This window comes from Chamaea fasciata, unplaced genomic scaffold (genome assembly GCF_029207755.1).
Source record: "Chamaea fasciata isolate MVZ Bird 193981 ecotype frontalis unplaced genomic scaffold, bChaFas1.0.hap1 SCAF_18, whole genome shotgun sequence".
In the NCBI taxonomy this organism is placed as follows: Eukaryota; Metazoa; Chordata; class Aves; order Passeriformes; family Sylviidae; genus Chamaea; species Chamaea fasciata.
In genome coordinates, this window is record NW_027094103.1 from 1,513,628 (window position 1) to 1,534,891 (window position 21,264).

Below are 21,264 nucleotides of genomic sequence, written 5' to 3' on the forward strand. Positions count from 1 at the left end.
CTGTCCCCTCATCCTGTATTCAGCATTGGTTCTTGCTGCTCAGAGCCTGCAACTCTGAGCTGCCCAGCCTGATGTGGAACAGCAGCAGAGCACGGGGAGCTGGCACTCACTCGGATGGGATTGTCCCAGAAAGCTTAAACCTTTCTCCTAACCATCTCCATAAAGCACAGCTGGGACTAGGACAGCTGTAGTTGGATTTGGCTCCAAAAACAAGCACAAGTGTTTAAGTGCTCGTTGTGTTTTCAGAGTAAATGTTTTACCCCCCTGGCACTCGTTTGCAAACCCAACAAAGCTGTTATGAGCACTGGCTCTAATGGCCTCTGCCTCAGCCTATGCTGGAATTCCTGATGAGTGAAAATGGACTGAGGAGGGAGAGATGGGGCTGCTGGGCTGGGAAGGTGGGAAGAGGAGTCACTCAGCCAGATCTCCCTGAGAGCTGAGGAATTAACTGAGTCATTACCCCAGAAGTGCCCAAATATCCCTTCCCATGTAGAAAGAGTGTTTGACATGGCCAGGCAGGGCTGGGCTCTTCAGGGAGAAGGGAATGACTCTGCGCAGGGTGAGAGAAGGTTCAGGGGGAGGAACTGGATGATCTTTAAGGTCCCTTCCCATCCAAACCATTCCATGACTCCTGTGAGCCAGCTGCTGGGGGGAACTGAGTGATCCCTTCCCAGTCGGGATGGAGGCAGGTGTGATACACAAACCTGACATCACTTCTGCTCCTCGGGCCGTGGGAGGAGCCAGAAGGTACAGGAATAATTAGGAAAGGGATCCACATCACCTCTGAAAGTTACAGCTGATGCCCATTCTCAGCCCAGCAGTGCAGAGCACATTCCTCTGTTAGGGCAGGGCTGCAGCAGCACCAGGAACCTCCATCACATTTGAGCTACAAAATGATTAAGCCCCTTTTCTGTGGACAGACCAGAAGAAGCAGACAGTTTCTCCCCCTTCCCAGGCAGAAGCCAAGGGTTGTCATGAACTGCAACTGTCTGTGTGCTTTCAAATCCATTTTAAGACGACGTGATTCCTGACAGTACCTTGGAACTAAGGAACAGGGCTGTTTTTAAAGATTCTCCACCTTCCAGAGAAGGAGGAGGCACAGAAAGGCCAAAGGATGAGTGAGACAAACACACAGACACAAGACAGGACCAGGAGTTTTATTTGAACACTCTAAGTTGAGTAGAGCAGCAGAACTCCTTGAGTCCATCTGGCTTCACATCACATCAGAAGGTGGCTGATAGCATCTGGCTCGGAGTTGTTCCATCAGGAATTCCCAGTGTCAAGAGGCTGAATCCATCCCTGCAGTGCCTGTTGCCACCCCAGACTGGTTCCTGCTGCTGAGCTGCTCAGTTCTCATACTTGTGCTTGATGTGTTTCCACAGTTTCTGCATGCAAAACAGACAGGAAAAAAAAAAATCAAGACTTTTTAGGCAGGTTTCTAGTGGAGTTGGGATAACAGAATCCAAAATGTAAATTATCCTGCCTGGGGAGGTGGTGAAGGAGTCCTGTACTGGATCTGGGGGACACAGGGATGCACATGAGGGCTCATAATCTGGGCAGGGTGGAAGCTGCAGAGATTCCCCCTTTCCCTGTTCTGCTCTGGATTAGTGGCCCAGAGACACTGCCTTGAATTCCCAGCCAGACTGGAGAGGGCAGTTCTACTCCTGCACATAAGGGATGCACAGAACAATCCTATTCCTAGAATGGTCCGAGTTGGGAGGGATCTTAAAACTCATCCAGTCCCACTCCCTGCCAGGGGCAGGGACACTTCACTATCCCAGGCTGCTCCAAGCCCCATCCAACCTGGCCTTGGACACTGCCAGGGATCCAGGCAGTGTGCCAGGGCCTGCCCACCCTCCCGGGGAACAATTCCTTCCCAATATCCCATCTAACCCTGCCCTCTGGCAGTCGGAAGCCATTCCTTGGGTCCTGTCACTTCAAGCCCTTGTCCAAAGTCCTCTCATCTCCTGGAGCCTCCGTAACCCCGGAATGGGGCTCTGAGGTCTCCCCCAAGCCCGCCTCGCTATCCTGCAGTAATTAACCCGTCACTGCTGCACTTGGGAACCTAAGGACGGCTTAACCCCTTTCACCCAAGGTTCAATCCGGGGACACCCAAGGCCACCAGCCCTTATCCCCTTCCTCGGCCAAGGGCAGATCGGCCAAGCCGGAGGACCACAGGGCACAAAAGAAGCCCTTTTTACCGCTCCCGCTCCCCCCTGCCTTGCACGCCCCTTCCAAGCGGCCAGAGAAGCCCAAGGACACCCCGAAGCCCCGACCATCGAGCGCCACGACAGCCGCGGAGCTCCCTGGGGCGCGGCCGAGCCGCGCTGGCCCTCAGCGAGCCCCGGGGCCGAGCCGCGCTGGCCCTCAGCGAGCCCCGGGGCCGAGCCGCAGGCCCGGGGCTGAGGGGCGCGGGGCCCAGCGGGGCCGGCCTGACCTTCAGCGCCCGGGCAGCCTCGGCGGGGCCTTACACAGCCCTTACCCCTTCGTTGAGCTGCTCGAAGAGCGCGTCCGCGCCCTGGTCGAAGACGCGCTCGAAGAGCACCGCGCCCAGCACGACCGACAGCGCGAACGTGGAGGTGCGGCGGAACAGCGACCCGTACACCTGCCGCAGCAGCGCCATCTTGGCCGCGCGCTCCGCGCCTGCGCCGCGCCGCAGAGGCTGCTGGGGGATGTAGGCGGTGCTCTGTGGGGCATGCTGGAAGTTGTAGGCCGCGCTCCGTGTCGTTTGCGAACTGCGCATGCGCCGTTGCTGTGGGGCATTGTGGGAGTTGTAGGCGGCGCGGCGCGGGCCTGGCCAGAGGTGGGTGAGCGTGGCCGGGTGTGCCGCGGGTCCCTGAGGGCGGTCCCTGAGGGGCTCCGTTCGTCCCGTCCCTGCCGCCTTGTCCTCAGCGGCCTCCGCTGGGCAACCCCGGGGTCTCTGCCCGGCCTTGTGCGGTGAAACCGGCCCGGCCGTGGCTGGGGCGGGACCCAGACGGGGCTGGGGGCAGCAGGGCGGGGTGGAGGCGCTGAGGGGGCAGAGACACCCCGGGGCAGCCCTGCCCTGCCCTGCCCTGCCCTGCCCTGCCCTGCCCTGCCCTGCCCTGCCCTGCCCTGCCCGGGTGTCCGGCCAAGGGTGACGGGGACAGGAAAGAGGCTGCGGTCACTGCCCTCAGCTCAGCCCCGGAAGGTTGGTGGGAGGCATTCGGGGTGTATTCTGCAGTTTGGGGTTGCAAAAGGTGTTTGGTGTCAGTGTTCGAGGGGTGGGAGAGGGCTCTGGGGCTCACGAGTCATGGAGTGGTTTGGTTGGAAGGGACCTTGAAGCTCAGCCGGTCCCACCCCTGCCATGGGCAGGGACACCTCCCACTGTCCCAGGCTGCTCCAAGCCCCACTGTCCAGCTTGGCCTTGGGCACTGCCAGGGATCCAGGGGCAGCCACAGCTGCTCTGGGCACCCTGTGCCAGGGCCAGAGGACTCTGACAGCTGCTCCAGAGGCCTCGGGAGGAGTGGGACCTGGCCCCATGTGACAGAACAAAAGTGGGAATGGTCCCATTTGCTGCCCTGAATGTTCCCATTTGCTGTCTTCCCTTTGTATTTCTCTTTCTAAACCTCAGTGAGGGCAGAACAGCCCTGGGGTGACTCTAGCACAGATGGGAGAGAGAGGTAAATGTGGATTTAGGAAGGCAAAACAGACAGGGATGGGACAGGGGAATCCCAACACTGAAGCTGTTTCCCCACAGGGCTGATGTTAAACAAGTATCTACATAGAATTCTAGAGCAGACCTACAAGTGACTCTGCTTTGTTATTTTGTTTGTCTCACCCACTCAGAGGTAGCACAAGGTCTGACTGCAGAGTCATTTCTCCTGATTTATTTATATTTGTTCCCTCCTGCAATGACTGTGGACATCCATGGGATTTTTCCGGGTTAGGACAAGACCTCTGCTTGTCCTGGAAGCCTGGAAGGTGCCTGGCACATTCCTGTGTAGTGTTATCCCTTTGGAACCCCAGAATATCTCAAGTAGGAAGGGACCCACATCTGTCACTAGACAGACAGGAAAAGATCACACTCACCCGTCAGGTTGAGAGACGAGAAAAGAAGGAAGTTTATTTTGGTTTGGGATTTAAATAGGGTTTGGACTTTGACCAGGGATTGGGAGACGAGGTTGACACCTTTCTGACCCCACTGGTCAAACCAGAAGTCCATCAATTTGTCCTTCCCCTGGAAGGAATGTATTATTTACCAAACATCAGTCTTTGTTAATTTTACAATGGGTGAGAAAGCTCCAGTAGAAATGTAAACTATCAGAAAGCTGAAAAATCAGGGTGACAATCATCAATCCAACCCCTGGCCCTGCCCAGACCCCCCAACAATCCCACCCAGGCCATCCCTGGCAGCGCTGTCCAAAGGCTCCTGGAGCTCTGGCAGCCTCGGGGCCGTGCCCATTCCCTGGGGAGCCTGGGCAGTGCCAGCACCCTCTGGGGGAAGAACCTTTCCTGATCTCCAGCCTGAGCCTGCCCTGGCCCAGCTCCAGCCCTGCCCTGAGTTCTGTCCTTGGTCACCACAGAGTAGAGCTCAGAAAAATTTATTTTTTATTTTTCAGATGTAACTGCTCTGGATTATCACTAATTCCCCCAACTGCCCATTAATTGCTGCCACCAGGATGGTTTGTGTGTGGTCAGGTTGGCGTTGATCCCCAATCAAGCTCTAGATTTCCAGTAGAAGGTGTCCCTGCCTGTAGCAGGGATTGGAATGAGATGAGCTTTAAGGTCCCTTCCAACCCAACCATTCCATGATCCTATGACAGGACACAGGGAATGGCTTCCCACTGCCAGAGGACATGGATAGGTGGGAAATTGGGCAGGAATTGTTCCCTGGGAGGGTGGGCAGGCCCTGGCACAGGGTGCCCAGAGCAGCTGTGGCTGCCCCTGGATCCCTGGCAGTGTCCAAGGCCAGGCTGGACATTGGGGCTTGGAGCAGCCTGGGACAGTGGAATGTGACCCTGCCCATGGCAGGGAATGGGACTGGATGAGTTTCAATGTCCCTTCCAATCCAAACTATTCCATGATTCTGTGATTTCCTCTGGGTGTAATGGAGAGCAGGGTCTGTGCCTCTGTCATTGAGAAGGTGCTGGCAGACTCTGCTGCCATTCCAAGTCTCCCTGCAGATCTGAGCCCATTTGAATTGGCAGCCGAGTATCGTAAGGCTGACACTCGGATTTAATTAATTCACATCTGCCTGGGTATCCAAAGTGGCTGCAGTGGCCCCGAGCCCGGGCTGTGAGAAGGCAGGAAATTGAGGTCAAGGCCCAGCAGCACCTCCCGGGGCTCGGGGCTGAGCGTGGAGAGCAGCAGCTCCCCCCAGACACAAAGGAGTCTGTGCCCCTTCCAGGGTCACCTTCCTCCCTCTGCCTGGTGAAACACCCCGGAGAGTCCCAGATAAAATCTGCCGCTGATACAGAGCAGTGTGGACTGTTCTGGCAGATGCTGGAGAAGGGAAAACATGGGATGGTGCCCAGGATATCTTGGCTGGAGCTGTCCCAAGCCCCTCGCTGTCACCTTCGAGGTGCCTCACTGCAGGGTATTGCTCACCCACCAGGGCTCCGGGAGACACCACACAGCATTGCTGTTACACTTTCATACAACACAAAGCCCTGGGCTGTTGGGGTTTTTTTATTATTTGCGTTTCTTCAGGAAGACTTTTAAGCTGGCACAAAGCATGGCTGGAAGCATTTATGGCTGCGGTGGGTCCAGGTCTGAGCTCCCTGATTCAGTTGCAAATCAGGGGCTGGAGATGCTGAGAGGAAACGGCCAGGCTGAGGCAGTTCTTTATAGAGCAGCTCCATTTACTTTATTTCATAATGACTAAGATGGATTTAATTAGGAACCATCTCTGTTTTCAGCTGAATAATGCTCTTTGTTTATTGCTGGAGCCGTTTGGGGAGATGGAAATAGGCTGGTGCTGCTCAGAAGCAGCTTTTTACTCCTCTGGACTCACAGAGCGCTGGGGAGTGCTGGTGTTGCAGAGAGTTGGCAGAACCCAGCAAGGTATCCATGCAGTGGAATCCTTGAAAAGATGGAAATAAGTGTTGGGTATAATCACTGAAGGGGGAAGTCTCAGGGAGAGTCTGATACTCCTCTAATTGTTTTTTACAATCCGTCTGTCCCCTGCAATGGGAATTACTTGGAGAATTTGGGAGCAAGCAGCCGTGGGATGTGGGATCTGGCTGTCTGGAATCTGTGAGAGCCTTCTGTCCTGCTTGTTGGGGGAGGAGGGGGAAGGAGCTTCTGCAATTATTGCTGTCGGGGTGATGAAAGAGAAAGTTTGAAATACGATTTCAAAGGCTGGCTGCTGCTGGGCTTCCGCAGGCAGAATTCCCTGGGAGATCTCTGGAAACTTATGTGGGACCACTGCAGAATCTCATTTGTTTTCCCTGTTTGCAGCATTCTCTTCTGCAGAGATGGAGTGCAGGAGCCAGCAGCTGAGACAGGGAGCTTTCTGTGCCACTAGGAACTTTGGGAGACTACGGAATAACATGTGGAACAGGGATTTTTCAGCATTTAAAAGCAGACCCTGCCAGTGGGCCAGACTTGTTCCCTCTGAATTCCATCAGCCCCACTACAGTGCTGCAAAACTCAGGGATGCAAAGGATCAGGGAATTTATGGCTCCATCCTCAGTAAGCAGTGCTTGGGTTTAGATTCTTAGGCTGGAGGAGGACGGTTTCAGACCTCAAGCCCTGCAGGATCAGCCCAGGGCATGGGGGATTTGGGGTCCCAGCACACATGGCTGGGGCATGGCCAGCCCTCACCCCCCCAGGAAAGAACCTCAACACACAATTTCCAGTTCACTTGGAATATCTGAATATTTTACCTCCAGTGTGGAGGTTTTCAGTCCAATTAAAAAAATCTCAGAAGGTCTTCCCATCGAATGCAGCTTTGCTTTAACTTGCGGTGTGAGGCCTCGGAGATTTCCAGGGGTTTGCTTTGGAAGCAGCAGTTCCTGGGAGCAGAGCAGGGAAAGGAATGTGGTGTGGTGCTGGTGCTCCTGCTGGGAGGGATGTCTGGCAGGAGGCTTGGCAGCCCTGCCTGAGCTGGGCACGCTGGGCTCTGAGGGATTGCCTGGTGCTCTGCTCTTCGTGCTGAGCCGGAGGAATCGGCCGGGGGGCTGTGATTGATTCTGGACCCGTTTTATTTATAAAATCTTTATTTCTTGTGCTGGTCTCTGTGGTACTTTTTAAATGGATTCTGCTGTCAAAGTGTCAAAACCTGGAGAATTGCTTTTGGAGTTTATCTTCCAGTCCATCCATCTTTGCCATTCATCAGGTACCTTTATATCCCTCGAGCTTGCGGCTCCTTCAGGGTGTTTGTTGCACCTCCAGCAGGGACATCCGATGGGGACAGGTGCCTGAAGGATAAAACACAAGCTGATCTCACCTGCACTGACAGTGGCTCCAGGCCCAGCACAGGTGGAAGCTCCCAAATTCTGCTGTGATCTTAGTGCTGTACTCAAAGCAGACACACCTTGGTGCCATAGGCTGGGGAGGATTAGGAGAGCAATCCTTGATGTACAGGAAAAAACAGGTGGCTCAGTGGATTGTAGGAAATCTGTCCTGTAGTGTTTGTAATGCAGCTTCCCACCTGCAGGACAGGTGATATCAGCTTCTGTTTTATCTTTGAGGATAAAGTGAGTTTTGCTGAGTTTCCTCCTTACCTTGCAGAGATGGACACGGGGGAGTTTCCTTCCTCTTTTGTATCAGCTCTTGGAGGTTGTGGTCAAAGGTCCCCAGGACCTCCAACTCCTCCTGTTTGCATCTTGGATGGCTTGTGCTGCAGCTTCCCTGGAGCCTGTGGCTCTGTTTTCTGTAGTCTGCACTCGGGGAAGGAGAATCCTTCCAGCAGAGCTGTTGTTGCTTTGGGTGACAGAGATAAATGCAGATCAGGCCTTTTCTCCCGTGTACAGGCAGCAGATCCTGCCCCAGCAGTCTGTGATGGACAAGGATATAAACTGTTGGGTCTCACCTCTTTCTCAGTCTGGCAACCCTAAGTGATTTGAGTTCTCCTCCTTTGGAAGCAGGCGCTGTAAATCCTGGATCCTCCTTTCCCATGGCTGGGCGCCGAGGAGCTGCCTGGTGATTCCAGGACATGCTGATGCTGTTTTGCCAGGAGGGAGATGGGGAAAAGGTACTTCTGTGACTACTGTGACAGGTCCTTCCAGGACAACCTGCACAACAGGAAGAAACACCTCAATGGAGTGCAGCATCTCCGGGCTAAGAGAGTCTGGTACGACTTATTCCGAGGTGGGTGCTCCCAGCTGTCTGCCACTCCCTTCCTGGGACTGGGGAGGTGATGGATGAGGGGGGGAAGTGGGAAGAGAAAATAAATCAGCACTGATGATTTATACACTCTGTGTGCCTGTGAATTGAGCACGTGGTGCTGCTGAATGGGGCAGTCTCAGAGGTGAAACCCTCGTGTGTGGCTCTGACCTGTCTCAGCACACAGTTCTGGGTGTGGGAGTGGGTTAAACTGGCTGTGAAACCATTGTCTGGGTGTCCCTCTGCTTCCTTCTGGTCCCTGACCAGTTTGGGACTGGACATGATGAGATTTTGCTGTGCCCAGGATCTTTACCTGGCTCCATCCCTTGTCTCCCCAGATGCTGCTGCTATCCTGCAGGAAGAACAAACCAAGAAACCTTGTCGGAAGTTTCTGCAAACAGGTGAGGAGTTGTGAGGTGGAAAGAAGTTCCTGGGCTCCAGCAGCTCCTTCCAGAGGCAGCCCAAGGCTGGAGGGAGGGGTTTGGGCCTGTGTCTGGCATCCAGGTGTGATGGAGCCTGGGTTTGCTTGCACAAGGACCTCCTCTGGGTGGTTCTCATGGAACTCTGGCTTTTCCCAGAATTGTTAAAGTTGGAAAAGACCTTGAAGATCACCGAGTCCAAATGTCAGTACAGCACCACCGTGTGCATTGTTAAACCATGTCCCCAGGTGCCACATCCACACACTTTTTTGAGCACTTCCAGTGGTGGTGACTGCACCACTTCTCTGGGCAGCCCATTCCAATGCTTTACAACCCTTTCTGTGAAGAAATACTTCCTAATATCTAATCTAGAGAATTCTGAAACTTGATTTTTCAAATCTCATTATTTCATTCCAGGACAGTGTGATTTTGGGTCCAACTGCAGATTTTCCCACATGACAGAGCAGGACCTGGAGAAGCTGAGTGCCCAGGTTCAAGGTGAGTCCTCCAACAAGGGGATGTCCAAGGATCTCCCTGGGGGGAGAGTTGCTGTAGGGAGGTGTGAGGGGCTGTGTAGGCTGTGATCCCCTGCTGCCTGCACGGAGCCAGCCAAGTATGGATCCCTCCCTCCTGCTCCCCAGGGCTGTGTGAGCCTGGAAGCGCTGCAGTTTGTCATATGCTCCCTGCTCTCGAGCTGCTGGCACAGACACAAACCTGGAGCTGAGCAGTGCTGTTACCACTTGGCAGCAAGAGTTTGGAGTGGCCTTCGTGAGCCCTCGGGGTTTTGTTCAGTCAGGGAATAAAAACTGTCAGCAGCAGAGGGCACTGGTACATCACGTCCCCTTAAATTTATGGATTTGATTTCCCCCCACCTTGCTGCTATTACCAGGGAGCTGCTGCTTCCACCCGTGGGAAGAGCTGGTGGGAAGAGCTGTCCTGCTGTCGGGCTGTGAAAGGCTGTGAAAGGGGTCCTGGATCCAGAAACAGCCTCTGCTTGGGTGGCTTTGGATGGAAGTGAAGTGTGGGCAGAGGGTGGATGGCAGCTGCTCCCTGCTGGCAGTTTGCAGAGCACTTTTGAACTTTCTCATTCTGGGACTACCGTTCTTGGAACTACTTTTCTTTTAGGGAAAAGAGGTGGTAGCTCTGTTTTCTCCATAGGAGTCATTACTTCAGTGGTTAAAGAAAATGACAGAATCCCAGACTGGGCTGGCTGGGAAAGGATCTTAAAGTTCATCTCACTCCACCCCTGCCATGGGCAGGGACACCTTCCACTGGACCAGGTTGCTCCAAGCCCCTTCCAGCCTGGCCTTGGACACTGCCAGGGAGTGTGAGTGAGGTGTTGGTGAGAACTTGTGGAATGGTTGAAATCTCCACTGGAGATCATCTAACCCTAACCATGCTGAAAGCAGGGTGAGCTCAAGCAGGGTGCTCAGGGCCACGTACTTGTGATTTGAATATCTCAGGGCTGGAGAGTCTGTGGGTGATCTGATCCACTGTTTGACTAGGTTCATAATAAAAATGTGTAATTTATTAAATATTAAATAGAAATTCCTGACGGAAATTCCCGTATTTTGGGTTGTGCCCATTGTCTCTGTACTGGGGAGCCCAGCACTGGGTACAGCACCCAGATGTGGCCTCGCAGTGTGGAGCAGAGAAGAAGGATTCCTTCCCCAACCTGTGTAGCCCAGCTTAGAGCAGCTCCCATGCCCACATCCTCGCTGGAGCCAGCTGTTGTTTTGCCAAGAGTCTGGCAAAGCCAGGCTGAAGTGTTGGAAGTGTGGGATGTGAGACGGGGGATGTGCGTGGGGTAGAGCCTCTCCTGGCCCTCAGAGGGATCCCATTTGGGGAGGAAGAGCTCAGGGGAGCCCGGGGGAGGCAGGCAGGCAGCACAGAGCTGTTCCAGGCTGTGCTGAGTCAGTGAGAGCCCCCGAGGTGACTCTGAATCAATCTCTGAGTCGATAAAGCCACGGTGGGGTGGAGCGTTCCAGCCCTTCCCAGAGTCACCTTCCGGCCAGAGCCTCACCCTGACCCGTCTCTGCTGGGCTCCCCAGGGTGGCACAGAGTGACAGGCACAGGAACCTCTGGCATTTGCAGGCACTGGCTATTCCTGCATGAGAAGTGGGAGCTCTGGAGTGGAGCAGGGTAGGCTGGCAGCTCCTCTGCGCTTGGGCAGCTTTCCTTGCCAATTACACTTGTTATTGAGTATCGACTTGTGTCAAAGGGGTCGGTGTAAGTGCAGGATTGGCTGCTGAGAGCCAATTCCAGGGAGATTACTGGGAAACCTTGCATTTGTGTTCTGGAGTCAAACATTTCATTTTCCAATTAGCCCTGAAGGAGCGAGGGCCAGGGGACAGGGGGTGCTTGGTTGGAGAGTTCAATCCTGCTTACCTCTCTCGTGGTGTGACTTCATGCATCGCACAGATTCCAACTCTGATCTGAGAGTTTGGAGGGATTTGGTGCAGGGACAGGCTCAGCAGGGTTTGGTGGAGGAGAAGGACAGCCTGTAACAGACAGGATGGAAGGCTCAGACTCTGTCTGGTGAGTCATGGGGACATTCCAGCACTCCTTCAGCTGCCAAATCACTCGTGTCTCAGGTGCTGGGGCTGAGGGCAAGCTGGTGTGTGGCAGGGTGTGTAATTCACACAGGATCCTCCATCAGTGGTGTCCCACATGCATTCCCACTCAGTCTCAGGATCTCTGAGCCATGAGCCATCCCAAGCCACAGCCAGCGAGATTGGAGCGATCTGGACCAGGCTGCCTCTCACTGACCCAGCCGGGAGATTTTGGCAGGTTTGGAGCCAGGGGTTGTCAGGGATTTGAGATGAGCCGAGAGGCGGGAAGCTCCGGAGCCTTCCCAAGTCTGGGGTGACCATGCTGGGGGTGACCAGGCTGTTTGGGGGCTGCTCTCCTGGTGGGCCAACAGTGCTGCTTAACTCCCCTTTCCTCAGCTCTAGTGCAGGCAAAGCCATGTCTGACTTTCTTTTAACCCAGCTAAACCGTGATGGCACTTTTTTTATCATGTAAATATTGACCCTGTCCCTGAGTCCCTGTGAGTGTTTGGTGTTGGTAGCTCCCTGTCCATGAACTCACCTTGAGAACAAAACATTTTTATCACAGCCAAAGGAAACATGACATTATCCTTAACATTTGGCCTTTTTAATGCTGGGAGTTCACCCTCTAGTTTGTGTAAGTTTTGTGGATTAAGTAGGAAAATTTCTGCATGATTCCATGTTCTAGAACAGCTTGGAGCCTGGCCTACTTTGGCGTCAGCATCTCTGCACCCTGTAGAATATCCTCATCAAGAAGCAACAGTTTACACCTTCAGCAGGGAGGGAGCTCATATTCCCAGCTGTTCCCCCATCAAAGCATTAGCCTTCTGCATCTGCTGCATCATTCATCAGCCAGACACTTCCAGGCTGTCATTTTAAGTACAGTCGTGTCAGGAAAAGTCACTGTCAAATTGCCATCTCCTTGCTCAGAGTTATTGGCTCCCCGCTAATCCGTGTCCCTGGTGCAGGCAGGATCCACCTGGCTGGGCCCTGGTGACTCCAGCCAGCCAGGGCTGCCAGAGGAGGGCACAGCTGGGGAGTGTCCATGAGGCTGAAAGGATCTGAGGGAGCCTGCCGGGGTGGCTGGAGGGCACTGGATTGACTGGGCGGGGAGCGGGAGGAGCGCTCACACTGGGCTGCAGGGCGGTCGCTTGCTTGGCTGCTCCCATTGCAGGGGCTCCTCAGCCTCAGCTCAGCCACGCTCTGGTGCTGATCTTATGCTCTGGAGGAGTTGAAGTTCCACATCATCCACCAGGGAGGCAGCTGAGGGATTTCGTGTGCATCCTCTTGCTGGTGGAGAACTGAAGGATTTCCTGTGCGTCTCCTGGCTGGGTGACCCGCCTGTGCTGGGGGTTCCACCTCTCACACAGCAATGCCTTTTTCAAGAAGAAAACCCATGGGGAGAGAAGATAAATGTGGACCCTGCTCTGGCATCATTAGAGGCACTTTATGACTACAGATGCTCTTTTAATTGGCTGTAATTAGACTTTGAAGCAAACATCACAGTAAGGAGAAGGAGGGGGGAAGCACCTTCACACCTGTCCGGCTGCACGACCACGTGTGGGGAGCAAGGACTGGTAAAGGCCCTTCAGAGCTGTTGCTTTCAATAGCTGTTGGCATTCAGGGAGTTTTCCAAGGGCAGGGTGTGTTTGGTGGTCCCTGGATGGGATGTGTGTGCTCCAGGGGGACATGGAGCCCATCAAGCTGGACAGAGCTGGAGAGTTGCCTGTCCCTGCTGCTGGATTTCTGAGCCTGAGGTTTGGAATGCTCTGGAGCAGCAGCTTCTGGAGCTGTGAGAACAGGGAGACAGCTGGATGTCTTTCTGATGTGGATACCTGGGGCCCATCTCAGGCAGTGCGAATCCAGAGTGGTTCCACAGCATCCAGTGAACTTCTCTGGCTGGGACCATGAGCTGTGGCTACTCCATCCCTGGTGTGGTACCCTGGGGCTCCCTGCTCTGAACAGAGAGCCTTGGGCTGTTTATCGTCTGTTGTCTGTTGGGGCTGGGAGTTGGATGAAGAGGAAACCGCAGTGGTGCAGAGAGCTGGGAGAGATTCTCTCCTTGATTTTCTTCCCTGCCTCATCAAAGCTTCTCACAGACACTGCTTGTCTGTCCCCTTGCCAAGGTGGAATGTGCTCAGGAGGTGGGAAAACATGGAATTAGGGGAAATAAGGTGCTCGAGATTGGAAGGTGAGTCTAACCCTGAGTGTGAGCAGTGCCCAGCTCTCCAGACTGAGCTTCTTGCCTCCCCATCCCCTTACCTGGCCAGCTGGTTGGGTTGACCCCTGTAGCTTTTCTGGGGCTTTAATCCTTGGGATCAGCTGTGGGAGACTGGAACATTCCTGTCTCCAGCCTTCTCGGTGGGTTCAGAGCAGCACCCGGAGATCAGGACCACAGCAGGCTTTCTGTGGTGGCACTGGGCACATCATCACCCCGCCCAGCAGCAGCAGCTGAAAAGGCTGGATGACAAATTATCCATCTGGCTGCTCATTGTGTAGCACATCCCTGCCATCCTGATTTAGTATTCAACAGGCAGATGAATAATTGGTTGCCACCAGTAGGATGAAGTGATCCTTCACTCTGCCCAAGCACTATTAATTTCACACTCTGTCTGCAAAGGTATAATATTTTCCTTAAAACATATGACATATGGTGGGTGGGTGTGGAGCAGGCTCCTGAGGGGCATGGCTGCAGGTGCCTTGGTCCCTAAATGGGATCAGGGATCCCCCCCAGAAGGATGGATGAGCAGGGCTAAGGGAATGACATGCAGCTGCCTCTGCTTCCTTTTTATTGTCACCCCTATTTGGTTTTCTGAGTTCCCTGTTCTGTTAGGTGGGAAGTTTCCACTAGGCTGGAGATGGGATCGTTGGGACCATGTCCTCATCCCTGATGTGCTGACAGGAGTGTGACTGTGTCAAGACTCCTGCTAGACCTGTTCAGCACCAGCTCCCTCCCTGCAGCTGGGGGGGCTGGGGAGCTTTGCTAACTGGGCAGCTGTGGGTTTGCGCCACGCTGGCTCTGTGCCCTTCTCCCCAGGGAGTGCTTATGGGCTTCTGCCCCACACAGCCCTTCCTGACTGATTGGAGGGGTTGAAATCTTGATTCAGTAAACAGCTGCAGAGGTTTCCTTCCTTGCTCCTAACCACCGTGAGAAACAGAACAAGGAGTAATGGGTTCAAACTGAAAGAGGGGACATTTCGGGTAGGTGTAGGTTGGACTCAAAGATTTCTCTTGAACCTGATTGATTCTGTAATTCTGTTATTTATGGAAGAAATCCTTCTCTGTGACAGGGTGAGGCCCTGGCACAGGGTGCCCAGAGAAGCTGTGGCTGCCCCAGGGTCCCTGGCAGTGTCCAAGGCCAGCTTGGACAGGGCTTGGAGCAGCCTGGGATGGTAGAAGGTGTCCCTGCCTATGGCAGAGGGTGGGACTGGATGGGCTTTGAGGTGACTTCCAACCAAACCATTCCGTGGTTCTACATACAAGAACTTGTCCCCTGGTTCTCTCTGCCCGGGTTCTGCCCCTGGGCTGGTGACAGCTCAGTCTGGGCTGTGCAGGGGTTGGGGACACGTCAGGCAGGGAGCTCCTTAAGCAGCGCTGACAGCAGCTCTGGGATCTGTCTGCCGGCTGGAACGCGCACCCGGAACTGTTCAGGCTCTCCCGGGCTGCCAAGGCTGCATCGATCCGGACACTGTCCCTGTCACTCCCACCTAACAGGGCACGGGTGGCACAGCTGCTGCTGCCAGTTGGAGGGACACGGCTCTGGAAATGGCTCGGGGCCAGCTGAGGCTGTTCTAGGCAAGGATGAGGGTGATCTGCCCCGGGGGGAGATGTCAGACTCCCCTCAGTGCCCAAACTGCCACCATGCTGGTTTAGCTCTTGTCCCCTGCTCTGCCTGGCTGCAGCTGTCACCAGGGATGACTCCAAGCATCAGATGGCAGGAGGGCAGAGGAGGATGAGGAGGGGCTGCCACAGGCATGGCGCGCACTCTCCAGCCTGTGAAACTGTGCCGGGTAATGAGCAGCAGAGTTAATGGAGTGAAAGGACAAGGGTCTGTCGGCCCTTTCTCTCATGGCCCTCCCTCTGATCCAGCCCTCTCTGATCTCAGTCTTTCTCTCAACAGGGGAGAAGAGGCTGAAGGAGCTGCAGAGGGAGGGAGCAGATATCCCCCCTGGCACCATCGAGGACTGGCTGGACAAGAGAGCCCAGAGGCTGAACGCAGCTCAGAGTAACAGGTACTGGGGACTGGGGATCATCCAGGTGGGGATGCCGAGGGCCGGGATAGGGCAGGGTGCGGGGGATCACAGGTCCCAAGAGCCCCAGGCAGGGCTCGTGAGGGGCACGTGTGCGGATCCGGCTCTGCCTGCCCCATCAGGGATGTGTGCACAGGTGTCCCCACGTGCCAGGGGACACGTTTTGGGAACAAGCCACAGCAGAGGAGTGCCCCTTGCTCTCTGCACAGACACACCTGGAAGGACAGAGCCGGTGCTGTGCTGGGTCATTAACGCCCAGGGTTCAGTGTCAGGAGCCTGCTTTCATCTGTTGACCGCTCCCCCATCCCCTGCCTGCCAGGGAGGGTGGAATTGGCTCCTCCTCAGGTATCCATTCAGATTCGGCGCCGGCTGTTCCCTCGCTCACCTGACTGTGCCGCAGGCTTAATGGGATGACATTTGGGCAGGTGCCAAATCTCTCTTCTGTTCTTTCTCTGTTTGTTCCCGTCCTCTCTGTGTTTGGACTGGGCAGGATCTTCCTTCTGGTGCTTGTCTGAGCTTGTTGCTCTGGGACTGTGCTGTCCCTCAGCTCGGCTGCCCTTGGCCTTGCAGAGGTGCCCACGTTCCTGTCCTCTACACTTCACTTGCCCCATTTTTTTTTCTCCTGCCTGTGAATCCCTGAAATTTGGGGTAGATCAGCTCTTAAAGAAGATAGCCACCACTATTCCCAGAGGAATTTCCAGACCTTCAGAATTACTTGGTCATGTCCAGAGGAATGTTCAGACCTTCAGAGCTTGGTCCTTGCTGCCTCCATAGATGCACAAAACAAATTTCCAGGATTGTTGCTCTTTTTCCAGCCTCCCTGTCCCTGCAGGCTCAGAAACCATCTGCTACAGGAATTAAAACACCAACTATTGGAACTTCCCTTCCTCTCAGCAGCCTTGCTGATGCCTCTCCCGATCATGTCTGTGCTCCCCTTGTTCCCTCCAGCCCCACATTTCATGGGATTGATTTTTACCGATTTCCAAAGGAAATGCAGAGCGTGGGTTTCCATCAGGAAAGGGTCCTGCTCAGTCCTGCTGCTCAGGGAACAGCTCACTAGGGGATGGCTCCACCTTGCAGCATTCCCTCTGTTCCATATCCACAGAGTGCTGGGGGAATGACACCAAATATCCCTGCCCAGAGGGGCTGGTGTGTGCCCTCATGGTCCTGCCTCATCCTGGGCTCTGCAGAATCTCCACGGAGGGGACAAACCTTGAACCAAGTGACTTTGCTCTGTGTTAGTTGCCTGGAAAACGCTCCTGGAAAACTACTCCTGTAGTTGGCTCTCGGCCACAGCCCCGCAGGGAGAGGAGGGTGCTGCTTCTCCCCGGGGTTATGTAAAGGAGTTTGATTAGATTTCTTCTGGCATAACAATTAAAAAGATTCATCAGGATCGGAGGTAGAGACCTGAGTAGCTGCAAGGCTGCTGTCAGGGCTTGTGTGAAAGAACAAATGAGCTTCCTGCACTTGGGAATTAATGGAGAGGGTACGTTTCCCATGAATTTAAACGTGCCCCGGTCAAGCTGTAGGCCAGGGAGAGATGGTTCTTGCTCCTGCCCTTCTTCATCCCAGTGTGGTGTTTGCAGCACAAACAAGCTGAGGAGAGGGGCAGGGACAGAGTGATTCCCAGGCCATGGCGTGGGGAGAGGCCTCTTCCCTTTGCTGAAGGGTCCTCTGGTGCACACACCCTGCTGGCTTGGCAGCTCCTCCGTTTCCGAGGGGTCCTTGTCCTGTGGGAAGTGCACAGCTGGCTTGGGATTTGGGCTGCTCTGAAAGAAACATCTGCTGGTTTTGTTTGTTCTTCTTCCAACTCAGCTGTGTGAGGAGTGGGGATGGAGGGGCTGGGACCAGCCCTGCTCCCAGCACCTGGCAGCTGTGCCTGCTGAGCCCCTCTTGGGGGGCTGTGCTGCTCCCAGACCCCCTCACCTCAGCGCTCCCACCTGAGTTTTCACTGGCACACACTGTGTTAGGCTGCTTGGATATGCTGGGAATTGCCACACAGCTGTTCTGGTGCTGGATTTCGGATGGGGGGTGAATGAACCTGTTTGGTGACAACCAAAACCCTCTTCTGCTAGCCCCTTCTCTTTGGGGGCTGCTGGAGGGGGCGCAGGGAAGCCCAGTCCCCAGCATGGCCTTGGTGTCAGACTGACACACTGCTTCTCACCTCATCCCTTTCCATTTCCCCTCACAGTGCTCTTCCCGAGAAACCAGCACCATTCCAGTACCCTCCGGGCTGGCCACCAGTGCAGGAGCTGCCCCCGTCCCTGCAGGCCCCCCCTCCTGGGGGGTGGCCTGTGCCCCCCAGCCTGCAGTGGGGCTGAGGCAGTGGCACCCCCAGAGCCTGCCTGGGGCTGGCTGGCTGCCTCTTCCCCAGGAAAGGGACAGGATTATTTATACACACTTTTATTTCAATAAACCCTCCTCCCGCCCGTTGCAGCCTCTGTGTATCGTGTTCTGCTCGCCCGTGGGCTGAGCCTCCCCTGGCTCTCTCCCTGCCTCTGGAACACAGATCCTGCCTCGGGATGAGTGTTCAGCAGAGCTCCAGCCCTGCCTAGGGGCTGTCTGTTGTCACCTGGAGCTGACATTCCCCATTTCCCAGGTAGGATCCATCCCCTCAGATCACTGCTGTGCTCTACCTGCTCTCAGTCCAGCTCCATGCTGGGCTCTGTGATCCAGGCTGGAGACGGACCCAGGCCTTTAGAACTGATGTTTAATTTTCTTGGGTGTTTGTGCCGTGTTTGTTCCTGATAAATTCAGGGTGTGACTCTGCCTGGGTCCACGTGCTGGAGCTCCCAATGGAGAGCCTGGGGAGCTTCCCTCAGCCCTGCTCCTGCTATGCGGGAGGCAAGGGGCAAGGAGGGAAAATATCCCAAGGTTTCTCCACAGTGAGAGTTTGAGTCGTCTCTCCGTGCTGGTAAAGCGTGATGTGAGGGAGGCCCTTGGCTGTCTCAGGAAGGGAGCAGGGTGCTGCAGCTCCAGAGGCAAGAGGGAATCCTGTCCAGCAGCATCCCAGGAGGCAGCTCTGGTTTGTCCAAGAGGCCTGTGCCCACTGCCAGAGCATTCCAGGTTTGGCTGGGCAGGGAGGTGATGGGTCCAGATTCATGAAGAGCACAGGCAGGAGCCAGCTGCCTGTGGCCAAATCCCGCCTGGATCACTCTAGCAGGGCGGAGCTCCCACCTCAGGATGTGATGGCAAATTGTCACAGGAGCATCAGCCCCATCCTGGGACGTGCCTCTGACAGGAGCAGGGACTGGATGTGACAGCAGCCTGGAAACAGCCTTGGCTGGAGCCTGGATGAGCTCTAGGTCCAACTAGAGAATGTTTTTATCCTTCCAGGCAGGAGCCCTGGGCTTGCTGGAGAGCAGGAGCACAGGGCTTGGTCCTATCCTCGCTTCCGTGTGCGGGACAGGTGGATTAATAAGAGCACCCAGATGGCTCCTCTTTGGCAATGGATTGGAGTCCCTGGAGCAAGGGAACCCTGCCCCCAAGGAAATGGGAAATGGGGACCCCCCAGGAGCTGTGGATGTTCCAGGTGGGAGCTGGGCATGCTCTCTCCAAGGTTGGATGTGCATCCCTATGCCCCAGCCTGGCACAGGGGAAGAGTCCTGGGGAATGTTGAGACTCCACTGACTGGGGGGGGACAGTGGCTGCTCTGCTGGTGGCAGCCAGGACCTTCCGAGGCCACTGGCACCAACAGCTCAAGAAACTCCCACTCCAGTCCCTTCCGTGGATTTTTTTCCCAGTCAACATCAAAATCCTTCCCTGTTCCTCGTGTTGATTGGAGCTGTGCTTTGATGAGCCCCCAAGCTTGTCCCTGCTCCGTGTGCTCCTGGTGGGTTTTCCAGCTGATGCAGGAGGGGTTGTTTTACCCAACACTCCCAAACTTCAGGGCTCCCCAGATCCAGCTTCAATCAGAGCTCTCTGGGCAAGCTCTGGGACCCAACTGTAAGTGAAAATTCCGGTGTCAAACGCAACTGCCATAGCCTTTCCATGCTCTTCCTTGCTCCCAAGGAGTTGAGCTGCTCTGGAAGCAGAAATTCCCAATAAATGTTGAAAGGCAACTCCAGGAGCATTCCCTGCTGAGCTCCAGCCTGTCCAGGGGGAGGTGAGAGGGGCTGGCAAGGGGGATTCATTAAGATTGGAGTTTTCCCACAGAAACTGCAGGATGTGTGGCCGACAGGCTAAGCCCAGCATCACCTGCAGGATGTCCTGGATTCATGGAGCTGTGTAACTCCCGGGGGTGGAGGAGGCTGGGAATTGCAGGGTTTGTGGGCTGCGTGTTCCAGCGGGTGGCAGGAGCTGTGACAATGCCGAGGGTCACCGGGGTGGGACGCAGCCACTGTGGGCTCATCCACAGGAAAAGGCTGCGGGAGGAGGACACCAGGGCAGGATGGGGCTCTGGCTCCTTCCCACAGGATTGGCTGGTACCTGATCCCGGGGGATGCTGCAGGGACGGACTCGCTGTCCCCGGGGTGGGGTGGAGGAGCTGCTGCCCGATAGTGAAGCCCGAGCCAAAGTGCCTTTGCTGGAGCAAGAGCCGGAGTAATTTATCGGGAAGCTTTTAGGGAAATGAGCGGCTGTTGGGCCCCTGCCAAGCGCAGCCCCGCTGGGCTCTGCCCGTGTCCTCTGGCAGCTCTTGCTGGGAGAGAGGGGACGGGAACAGGAGTGGGAATGGGGACAGGATGTGGACTGGGGTGAGGACGGGACAGAGAGAGGGATGGATAAAGGGGCTGGAATCGGGGTAGGGAGAGGGTCAAGGATGGGGATTGGGGGAGGGGAGAGGGGCAGGGATGGAAATAAGCATGGGAATGGGGACGGGGAGTGGTCAGGGATGAGGATGGGACAGGGATGGGGAGAAGATAGGGATGGAGATGGAGATGGGGTGAGGATGGGACAGCAGTGGGGATGGGGAGAGGGGAAAGGGACAGAGAGAGGAATGGAAATAAGGATGGGAGTGGGACTGAGGATGGGGTTGGGGTTGGAGACAGCCTGGGACGAGGACAGGGATGGGAATGGCACCAAGACAGGGGAGGAGCTTAGCCCATCCCACACTTCTTGCAGCACAAGAGAGAGAAACAACCATTCCCAACTTCCTCCCTTCCTATCCCAAACAGTTCCCAGAGCTATGGAATCGCAGCCCTGCAACCCCCACCGGGTTTGCTGCCGCTTTTGCTACACTCTCACCATGTCCAGGGAACCCGTGCGGAGTCCTGCTCCCTCCCACCTCCCGGCACTCTCCCTTTGTTTTTCCCTTTCCTGGCAGTCCCTTAATTGAATTATCCCGGAGCATCTCTTTTGCAGCAGCCGCAGTGATTCGTCGCCGCTGCGGCAGAGCAGGGACGCGGCTGGGACCCCGCTCCTGCATCCCGTCTGCTCCGGCACCGGGAGCTGCCATTCCAAACCTGCCCCGAGAAATCCGTTCTGCCGATTCCCATTAAAATTAATTGAGCAGCTTTGAAACGCTGAGCTTGGGGGATGGCGTTATTCCTTTTATCTAAATTTTTTTTTTTTTACATTATTGTATTTTCTGACAAATTAAATTGTCCTCGGTTTGGTTTTTTTGGGTTGGGTTGTTTTTTCTTCTTCTTCTTCTTCTCTTATGTTTATTCACAGTGTCTATAATAGACCTGGTTAAAAATAAAAATATATATATACACACATGTCTCTGAGGCCACGTGGCTCCTTTGGAAATGCCAGTCCATAAAAAATCCAAACTTTCTGCGGGGAGATGGATGAAATTTCATTACGGATGCGGAG

The 21,264-nt window shown here is 55.0% G+C and overlaps 2 protein-coding genes across 5 annotated transcripts; one reads left to right on the top strand and one right to left on the bottom strand.

The window, feature by feature from the left end:
• Positions 1 to 1,141: 1,141 nt before the first annotated feature.
• On the bottom strand, positions 1,142 to 2,654 carry UQCR10 (ubiquinol-cytochrome c reductase, complex III subunit X). Its single transcript, XM_066199623.1, has 2 exons — positions 2,483 to 2,654; positions 1,142 to 1,385 (listed from the first exon to the last, which is right to left on the bottom strand). Exons 1-2 carry the CDS (start codon positions 2,621 to 2,623, stop codon positions 1,347 to 1,349), a joined length of 180 nt encoding a protein of 59 aa, XP_066055720.1. The 5' UTR covers positions 2,624 to 2,654; the 3' UTR covers positions 1,142 to 1,346.
• A 98-nt stretch (positions 2,655 to 2,752) lies between these two features.
• Positions 2,753 to 21,138, top strand: ZMAT5 (zinc finger matrin-type 5). Of its 4 annotated transcripts, XM_066199793.1 has the most exons (7): positions 2,753 to 2,803; positions 8,052 to 8,274; positions 8,628 to 8,690; positions 9,126 to 9,206; positions 15,378 to 15,489; positions 17,945 to 18,106; positions 20,809 to 20,884. In XM_066199793.1, the coding sequence occupies exons 2-6, from the start codon at positions 8,148 to 8,150 to the stop codon at positions 18,060 to 18,062; spliced, it is 501 nt and encodes a 166-aa protein (XP_066055890.1). In that variant the 5' UTR covers positions 2,753 to 2,803; positions 8,052 to 8,147; the 3' UTR covers positions 18,063 to 18,106; positions 20,809 to 20,884. The 4 variants fall into 4 exon arrangements, with proteins under 4 accessions (XP_066055890.1, XP_066055886.1, XP_066055889.1 ...); XM_066199789.1 differs by lacking the exon at positions 17,945 to 18,106 and having other exon boundaries at positions 20,809 to 21,138; XM_066199792.1 differs by lacking the exons at positions 17,945 to 18,106; positions 20,809 to 20,884 and adding an exon at positions 17,699 to 17,936.
• The last annotated feature ends 126 nt before the right edge of the window (positions 21,139 to 21,264 follow it).